Here is a 10,434-nt window from a genome sequence, read left to right on the forward strand (position 1 = left end):
CTATGTGGGATCTGAACCCTCGTCAGGAGCGCTGCCGTGCTCTCAAGCGGCGCACTGTAGCAGTGTGCCACCGGGCCGGCCCCAACATACTTATTTTTAAAAATCACATTTTAAAGCATCCACAGTGGAGGGGAAGGGGAAATTCTTCATACATCCATGACTATAAGATCATAGAATCCTCGCACTGTCTGATTATGATAAAATTCTTGAGATTTTTAGTTTTAGTTTTTTTAATTTTAATTTATTGTTTCATTGTACGTATTTATGGGGTACAGTTTGTTGTTTCAATGCATGCATATATAATGATCTAGTCAGAATAGTTAGCATACCTATCACCTAAACATTTATCATTTCTTTGTGGTTATAACATTCAAGATCCTCTTTTCTGGCTATTTTGAAATATACAATACAATTTTAATAGCTATTTTCATCCTGGGGCACCAGAACTTATTCTTCCTATCAAGTTTTTTTAAGTGCTTCAATCCTTCTTTATCATAAAGTAAAAAGCTAGGAAATTGGCTATTATAAATGGGCTTTTTTTTTTGGACCGGTAAGGGGATCGCAGCCCTTGGCACGGTGTGGTCTGCACCACGCTCAACCAGTGAGCGCACCGTCCATCCCTATATAGGATCCGAACCTGCGGCCTCGGCGCTACCCAGCGCCGCACTCTCTGGAGTGGGCCACGGGGCCGGCCCTGTAAATGGGCTTTTGATGGCAAAGTTTAGTTTGACTCTAGAAAGCACCTACAAAGATGGACAGAGAAAGAGAGAGAGGGCTTTTACCTTGGAATTCAACCTAAGTCACTGGGGCCTAATCAGGAGAGGAAGAGTTCCAGGTAGATAGTTTCTCAAGTCCTTTTCAGTGGTAAGAGTCTATGACACTGTGTTTAATGTGCAGAATCACTGTAGTTTTTCCTTCGCAGACATGTCAGTGACAACCACACCTGTGTGAAGACCAAACACGATGAAACGATGGCCATTTTCTTTACCAGTGGAACAAGTGGATCTCCTAAAATGACCGGACACACCCACAGCAGTTTTGGTTTAGGATTGTCTGTAAACGGAAGGTACTTCCACAGAGCTGCAGTTTGAAATGTCGAAACTGCAAAGATGATTTATGTCCTGATCTTTTAAATGTGTTTTCCTGTATACATCAGGGTTATTTGTTTTCCCAGGTTCTGGCTGGATTTGATACCCTCGGATGTGATGTGGAATACCTCAGACACAGGCTGGGCAAAGTCTGCATGGAGCAGTGTTTTTTCTCCATGGATCCAGGGGGCATGTGTATTCGCACACTATTTGCCCCGTTTCGAGCCAACTTCCATCTTGCAAGTAAGGCAGAGCACAAGAGGTCAACATTTAGAAATGTGTTAGCAGCATCACTGACAGGACTGGTGAATAAAGTGACTTGCAGAGATCAGAGTAGATAACATGATTTAAGATATTTCACACCCAGTAAGTCAAAAAGCCTGAAAAAATATACAGAGAAAAGGGATGGGTGTATTTACAGTAAAACAATGTTTAAATTGTGCTGTGCCTGCCATAGACATTTAAGCACTTATTCAAGTTGTAGTAAGACCAGTTTACTTTTTCTAAATTGCAGACACTCTCCAACTTTCCCATCACAGTCTTCTGCTCAGCACCAACCGCATACCGAATGCTTATACAGGATATGACCAGGTAAGAAATGTTGGTAAATGGCCATTTAGTGGGGGGAGGGGAGAGGAAGAAGAAGCTATAAAATAAAAGACCTTTCTGCCTAAAAACATAGCTCCGGACTAGTAGGTACAGGAGTTAGCAATCTCCTCCCCTTCTTTCTTCTTGCTTACATTCTGGGCATGATAATTACTATGCCCAGAGCAGGGTCCCCTAAGCAAGGAGAGTGAAGGAAAGATTCAGCCACATCTATAGTTCTTGGCACCGTGGTTATAGGTAAGAAGGCATTTAATCCCTTGGGTGATGGCTGTTACTGTCATCCAAGAAAGTAGAGAAGTTGCTCCAGTTTGGAAACTTATCCCAGCAAATAGAAAAGGGGATGTGAGGGCCGGCCCATGGCTCAGTTGGGAGAGTGTGGTGTTGATAACACCAAGGCCATGGGTTCGGATCCCTATATAGGGATGGCCGGTTGGCTCACTTGGGAGAGCGTAGTGCTGACAACACCAAGTCAAGGGCTCTATCACTAATTCTTATTTGAAAGGGTGGATTGGTAATTTGAAAAACAAAACAAACAAAAAACTGTTTTTCTATACTCACAATACTGAATACTTCTGGTTTCCATATGTGAGGGATTTTTCTCCACACCAGCCAATTCTCTGCCATCAGCTGAGTGTCCTACAATTTAATTCAATTCTGACACTATCTCCCTGAAGTTAGCATCAGATTCCACAGGTTAAGGGCTCAGTCCCCCAAGACTGCTCCCCACTTCAGATGCCAATTGCAAGTCCAGGTGCTTCTGACTGACTGGCTATAAATTGGAGGTTCTCACAACCCATCATTAGGTTCAATAATTTGCTGTGATGGCTCACAGAACTCAAAACAAACTTCTGGTTTGTTACAAAAGATGTGACAAGGGAGACAGATGAACAGCCAGATGAAGGGCTTTATAGGGTGAGGCCCAAAAGGGTCCCCGTGGAGTTGGGGTTCACCACCCTCCTGGCATGTGGAGCTCTCTAAATCCCATACCCTGGGGATTTGAGGGAGGGGCTTCATCACATAGGCATGATTGATTATTAACTCAATCTCCAGCTCCTCTCTCCTCCTGGAGGGTGGTGGGTGGGCTAAAATTTCCGAGCTTCTAATCATGGCTTGGTCTTTCTGGTGACTAGTCCCCCATCTGAAGCTATCCAAGAACCCACTGAGAGTTGCCTCACTAGAACAAAGATATTCCTATCACCCAGGAAATTCCAAAGGATTTAGGAACTCTGTGTCAGGAACTGAGGTAAAGACCAAATATTAGAACAAAAGATATTCTCGCACCCCTATCACTTAGGAAATTACAAGGATTTTAGGAGGTCTGTGCCAGAAACCTGGGAGGAAGTCCTAATATATATTTCTTGTTATGTCACAATATCACATGTAAATATTTTCAGATTGATTTTATTTAATTTTTGAGTAGGAAATAATTCACATGTCATAAAATTCAATAGAAATACAAGAATGTGCAGGTTGAATATCCCTTATCTGAAATGCTTGGGACCAGAAGTGTTTTGGATTTTAGATTTTTTTTTTTGGAATATTTGCATTAATTTACTGGTTGAGCATCCCTAATCCAAAAATCCAAAATCTGAAATGCTCCAATGAGCACTTCCTTTGAGTGTCATGTTGGTGCTCAAAAATTTCAAATTTGGGGGCCGGCCCGGTGGCGCATTGCTACAGTGCGCCGCTTGGGAGCGCGTTGGCACTCCCGCCGAGGGTTCGGATCCCACATACAGACCGGTTCCCGCTCACTGGCTGAGCGAGGTGCGGGCGCAGCACCGAGGTTTGCGATCCCGTTGCCGGTCCCGGTCCGGTACGGGCGCGACACTGAGGGTTGTGATCCGTTGCCGGACACGAAAAAAGACAAAAAAAGGAAAAAAAAAATTTTCAAATTTTGGAGTGTTTCAGATTTCAGATTTTTGGATTAGGGATGCTCAACCTGTATAGAGAAAAGTCTTCCTCCAGACCTTGCCCCTAGTCACCCAGATCTCCTCCTTCATGGAGGTAGACTATGTTCCCAGTTTCTTACCTATTCTCCCTAAAAGTATGCAAGCCAATATGCATATGTCCTCACCCTCTCAATTACAAACACAAATGGTGGCGTAATGCATACACAGTTACACACCTTGCTTTTTTCCTTCTAACAATGCATCCTGGAACTATGATGTCTAATATGGTAGCCACTAGCCACATTTAGTTATTTAAATTTAAATTTTAATTAAATAAAAACTTCAGTTCCTCAGTTGTATTAGCCATGTTTCAATGCTCAATATTCATAAAGGGCTAGTGGATACTGTGGTGGGTAGTGCAGATTATAGAACACTGCAATCATGACAGGAAGTTCCATTGGACAGCACTGTCCAGGAGCTTCCTCATTATTTTTCATAGCTGCATAGTGTTCCATTGTGTAAATATCCCACAGTTAGTTTAACCAAACAATGGGTAAACTTTTTTTTTTTTAAAGATGAACAGTAAGGGGATCTTAACCCTTGACTTGGTGTTGTCAGCACCATGCTCTCCCAAGTGAGCCAACCGGCCATCCCTATATAGGGATCCGAACCTGTGGCCTTGGTGTTATCAGCACCATACTCTCCCAAGTGAGCCACAGGCCGGCCCTAACGGGTAAACTTTTAATTGCTGATTTAAAATGATATTATGGGTTACCTTCCCTAAGGCTGGCATGGCTTTCATTTGCAACAAATTACTGTGTCCTCCCCCCTGCCCAAAGAAAGGGGAAAAAAGACAAAGAAAAACTGGTATTTTGGGTGTCATTTTATGATGTTAGAATGGTTTACTTTGTATTGGGGAGGGAAATCAATGAAGGTACTAAAACACATTTTATACTGAAGTTCTTTAGAAATAATCCTAATTCCCATTTCTCTCCATTTTTCCTCCTAAATCTAACTCATTGTCTGTTTTCTGAGAAGCTGTAAGTTCAAAAGCTTAAAGCACTGCGTGAGCGCTGGGGAACCAATCAACCCTGAAGTGACTGAACAGTGGAGGAATAAGACAGGCCTGGATATCTACGAAGGTTATGGACAGACTGAAACGGTACCTGACCTCACTGAAAAGACAGGGCTGGACTCGATTTAGTCAGATGAATAAAAACCAAAGTGTCCATTATATCCTTATGATTGAGGTACAGGGAAGTAGTGGAGTAGTTTGAAAACAGTTTGAGGGAAGCTACTTACAAAAAAGCTCTGTAGCTGATATAGTTGTTTAAATAGCCATTCAAAGAGAAAAACTTCAATTAATTGATCAGGATGAGGACATTACAATATTTTTTTTATAACATGAAAAATTATTAGATCTACAGAAAGAGAGATTTCACCCTCATGTGACAGGCTGTGTCAAAATGGAAAATGCTGAATTCCTTGATACTTGAAATACTAGGAGTGTGCTGGGCAACTCCTTGGCAAGCATACTCTAAAAAGCATTCTTTACAGGCTCATAGAGATAAGACTAAGAAGAAATTCTAATTAATGAAATAAGAAAAAAAGTGGTCATTTTGCAGAAGAGAGCAGACAAGGGAAAGGTTGAAAAAAACTTTTCACAGTGTGTCTTTTTATAGTGGTTCAGTTTATAAACCATGAGAATGTATTACCTGGTCAAAAATTAAGATACCAAAAGCAAATAAAAAAAAAAATTGACAAATTATTTAAACAGAAAAGCAAAAGAGTATGCTAATACAAGTATAAGTGTTAATATACTTGTTTTATCAGTTTTTTTTTTTTTTTAAAGATGACCGGTAAGGGGATCTTAACCCTTGACTTGGTGTTATCAGCATCACGCTCACCCAGTGAGCAAACCTTCCATCCCTGTACGGGGATCTGAACCCATGGCCTTGGGGTTATCAGTACCGCACTCTCCCAAGTGAGCCACAGGCTGGCCCTAATATACTCGTTTTAATAAACACGGATATTTTAGTAATTATAAATTTATTGTTATAACTTTATTATATACATTGGTATACTGTCAATCTCTACACTCCACGAGAGCAGAGACTGTTTTATTTTGAGTCTGGTTCATAATAAATTCTCAATAAATATTTGTTGACTGAATGCATGATAGATGAATTAATGAATTTTAAATTACTTATAATGTCACCTTACTTTTTCTTCTTCTTAACTAGGTGTTAATCTGTGGAAATTTTAAGGGAATGAAAATTAAGCCTGGCTCAATGGGAAAGCCTTCTCCTGCTTTCGATGTTAAGGTTTGCACATCCCCTTCTGGGAGCATGTTTAACAATTCAGTCTGTTTCCCACCTGCCCCCATACACACTGCTTGCTTTGGTGATGATTCCTTTTACTTCCATGATACTTTAAGTTCTATGCAAAGATGGAAATGGGTTAGAAATGTTAGTTACTGTTCTCTATTATTTTGCAAATACCTATATTGTCCCGTGCAGCTCTAAGCATTTTGTAAGTATTAACTTATTTAATTCCAGAGGAACCTATGAGAGACCAAATGGATGAGTTTACAGAGTAGAAAGCTCAGACCCAAACTTACCTGAGGGTTAGTTATAGATAGATCAATGTTTCCCAAGCTCATCTGATTGTAAGAATCACATGGTTACTTGTTAAAAATACTAATCTGCAGGACCCTTCCTTGGAGAGTGCGATTCAATAGAATTGGGGTGGGACCCTGAAATATGTGTTTTTAAGAAGCAATCTGAGGTAATTCTTATGCTCAGGTAAGTCTGAGAAAGTTTAGATGGCCTTGATTGCTGTTGTCACTGTTTATAGAATAAATCAGATACTAGGTCCTCTCCTTCACTTTAACCTTGCTATGAGAACCTTGTCTAAAGATAGGATTACCTAGTGGTTCAAGTTTATCGCTGTTATTCATTAGCTCAGTGTCTTGAGTAAGCTGTTAAAGCTCTCTAAGCCTCAGTCTCCCGATTTGTAAAATGGGGGTTAGGGTGACCAACTTGTCTCTGTTTGCCTGGGACTTATCTAATGTTAGCACTGGAAGTTATACGGGGATCCTCCCTCTCTCCCTCCCCCACCTCAGGCCCAGGCAAACTGGGATGGTTGGAAACCTTGATAATAACAGAACTGATTTCATAGGTTTCTTGTGAGGAGTAAATGAGATAAGATCTCTAAAGAGCAAAGCAAAGTGCTTGGCACATAATAAAGGTCCAAAGGAGAGCTGCTGTTATTATTCACCTCTCCCTCACATTCCCCTACTTTGAAAAGCTTTTCTAAGAAAAAATGGTAGGGCGGGCCCTAGTTACATAATTGGTTAACAGGCTGCCCTTGACTGGAAAAAGAAACATTGATAATTAAGCATGTCTGCATTACAGGTAGGTTTGACATTTCACACAGCTGCCGGTTTTGTTTTTCAGGGGTTTTTTTTTTTTTGCATCTGGCCGGTAGGGGGACCCAAACCCTTGACCTTGGTGTTACAATATCATGCTCTAACCAACTGAGCTAACAGGCCAGCCATACACCTGTGTTCTTTTTCTTTCCTTTTTAATAACAACTTCCAGCATACATGGCTATCAGGGTCTTACAGGCACAGCTATACTCAGTGATCCCAATTGCAATGTACCCCCACCAGTTCCCCACTAATTTGAGCCCAGTGGTTTTTCTGGAGCAGCTATCTTTGAATGTAAAAATGATGTGGCTGAAAGGAAAACAGTACTCTGTCTGCATCCCCAATCAGCACTGCTACTTTCATTTTTAACTCTTTTCCAAGGGCTATTACTGGGCCTTCTGTTCCTCAGCTAAGAACATTTCCAATGACCTTCTGGCATCCATGCTCCAACCACCTAGATATCAGATTCTTACAGTTTCAAGGCCCAAGTTCATAATTTTCATGTTTAAACATTTTAAGACCCTTTGAACAATGAGGAACTTGATTCTCCACAGAGATAGAAGATTCTATTTTCCCATTAATTAAAGAGTAGTCTGTGATCAGTAATTGAAACTCTTAATGCACCTTCTGTCCATCAGTAATTCCTTGGTACCTGGAGCCAAATACTTCTTTAGATGACTGGGTGGGAATTTATATTTTTTACTGGCAAGAGCTTAAAAGGAAGTTTTTACATTTAGAATTCTTTTGCCTTTCAAGTTTCTCATTTGGCACATAAGCCCTTTTCCTTCTGGAAACTTGTATTGTACTTATTCTCCATGCAAGCCACACCTCAGGTTTTAAGGCATCTCCTGGATGAACATAAAAGCCAAGTGGAGTTTTGAAACCTAGACACAGCTCAAAGTCATTTAGTACAAAATCTGGCATACAAAATAAGCAATCAATCCGAGAAATGCTAATCCGGATTTTTAAAAATTGTATTAAACTCCCTAGAGACATTGCAGAGAGGAGTATAACAATTAAAAGCATAGGATCTGGAGCTTGATTGCTGAGATCTGAATTCCAGCTCAGTCATGTACTGTGTTATCTAAACTCTTTGCAACTCAGTTTCATCATGTGTAAAATGGGCATAATAGTTCTAACCATTCAGGGCTGTTGTAAGGATTAAAGAAAATAATACATGTAAAATACTTAAAGCTTTAACATTTATTATTTAGCATGCAGTAAGTGCTTAATAAATGTTAGCTACTATTAGGCACTTCAGAGAACCATGAGGATTGGGAGAGGGTAAGAGAACAAGGCTTTGGCTTACTCACCACTGTCTCAAACCAGAGAACATTCTCCTTTTCCTGTTTACTTATATTGGGCTTCTGAAGGAAGGTTTTATATGTTCCACAGCTAAACAAAGTTTGAAAACCAATAATGAAGATATTTATTTACTGAGAGGAAAAAATAATCAAGATATTGTTAAATGATAAAAGCAGGTTGCAAAGCTGTATATTACGAAGTGATCCTATTTTTTCCTATGTCTATATTGTCTCAAAGGATATTCCAAAATGTGATGATTTCTGGATGGTAGAATTTAAATAAACACATTTCTTTTAGGAATCTAAAGTACAGTTAAAGTGTTTTTGAAGTCTGCATTCTTTTTTTTTTCTTTTTTGGTGCTGGCCCGTAAGGGGATCAGAACCCTTGACTTTGGTGTTATAACACTGAGCTCTACCCAACTGAGATAACCAGCCAGCCAAGTCTGCATTCTTAAATGGCAAACAAAACAAAACATACAAAGTTAAGATTTATGAGGATGTGGTATTAAATAAAAATCCCCTTAAATAAATTGTTCTCTTTTATCCTAGATTTTAGATGTAAATGGCAATGTTCTACCTCCTGGACAAGAAGGAGATATTGGCATTCAAGCCCTACCTAACAGACCATTTGGCCTTTTTACTCACTATGTAGTAAGAGACTTATTAAATAATATCTTATTTTCTATTTATTTCTCAAAAGTGCTTGGTAATGATCCCTATTTGCCACAAAACATACCTAGGACAGATACTTGGCCCTTTCTTGAGAGATTCATTGTCCTGAATAGTAATCCTACAGATGGAGGACTGGAGAAACACCCAAATGCTTGCTAAAGAAGAGCACGCTGGTGCCCAAGGCTAGATCACTGTTCCAGTCCCATGAGGCAAGAGGAAGGAAGCCCAAGAAAGAAGACAGCCTCCTAACACCCGTGCTCTCTCAACATCCATAAATCTTTTCAGCTATCAAACAGGATCCACTCATTTTCCTGAAATCTCATTAGTGCCCTCCCTTCTTGGGAGGAGTGAGAGGGATAGGGAATGGGGTAGTGGGATTAAGTAAATTCCTTTCACTAGAGGTTTTCCAAGTTCCTTACTGTTTGCAAGCTTATTTTCATCTCTAATCACAGTATACAAATTAGAGCAAATTTTGTATCGATATAATAAAAGGTCTGGATTCTACTTGCCAGCAACTTTACATAATACATATTCGTTTTTCTTCTTATGACAGAGTTATAAAACCAATACTGATTTTGTGTAAAACAAAACACAACAACAAAAAAAATTGTCTGGTCTTTCAATTATCAGGTGCTGGGGTCCTCTTTTAACCCTGAGTGTTACTTCACTCTTTCCCTACCAGCATTAGATATTAGTCAATTTCTTACTCTGGCTCTTCTTCATGCTAAGGACTCTCAAAAGAGCCAAACTTTTCTTTTTCCTTGAACATTTAAAAATCCAACTGAGCAGAAAAGTCATATTCACAGTAATATTAACAAAATGCTATTTGTTTTGCAGAATGATCCTTCAAAAACAGCTTCAACTTTACGAGGCAACTTCTATATCACTGGGGACAGAGGGTATATGGATGAAGATGGATATTTGTGGTTTGTTGCAAGATCGGATGATATCATATTATCCTCTGGGTAATTTTCTTTTCCATCTGTGCATATATCTGTGTTAACTGGTTATCAGCATTCTGGAGTGAACCTACTGCTCACCTTTATAAATTCCTGCCATATGCTTTCCCAGTTATCGAATTGGACCATTTGAGGTAGAAAGTGCCCTCATGGAGCACCCTTCGGTTGCAGAATCAGCTGTTGTCAGCAGCCCAGACCCCATCAGAGGAGAGGTAAAAGAACTGATTCATCTCAATGTTATAATTTGTTGGCAACCTAACATATACTTTTAAATAGTAGTTCATTGAAAACAGAATTGCCCAAATGCTTCATTCACTAAATATGCAAGTTGGAAATTAATTTACTAAATGCAAGTCAGATAGAACTATGCTAGCCAGCAAGAACTGCTACAGAATAAGTAGCAGTTCTTGAATTTGAATATATATACATGTGTATGTGTGTGTGTGTGTATATATATATATGTATATATATATATATATATATATA

The 10,434-nt window shown here is 39.6% G+C and overlaps 1 protein-coding gene across 1 annotated transcript; it reads left to right on the forward strand.

Annotated features, from left to right (window-relative positions):
* Positions 1 to 922: 922 nt before the first annotated feature.
* On the forward strand, positions 923 to 10,184 carry LOC103583524 (acyl-coenzyme A synthetase ACSM3, mitochondrial-like; the record flags this gene model as incomplete). The annotated part of the gene is made up of 8 exons (XM_008564818.1): positions 923 to 1,066; positions 1,175 to 1,331; positions 1,603 to 1,679; positions 4,622 to 4,745; positions 5,827 to 5,907; positions 8,867 to 8,968; positions 9,827 to 9,954; positions 10,061 to 10,184. Coding segments are annotated over 8 exons (937 nt in total), but the record flags the coding sequence as incomplete, so codon positions are not given.
* Positions 10,185 to 10,434: the final 250 nt, after the last annotated feature.

The sequence above is a fragment of the Galeopterus variegatus genome, unplaced genomic scaffold, assembly GCF_000696425.1.
Source record: "Galeopterus variegatus unplaced genomic scaffold, G_variegatus-3.0.2 Scaffold23864, whole genome shotgun sequence".
NCBI classification, from domain to species: domain Eukaryota; kingdom Metazoa; phylum Chordata; class Mammalia; order Dermoptera; family Cynocephalidae; genus Galeopterus; species Galeopterus variegatus.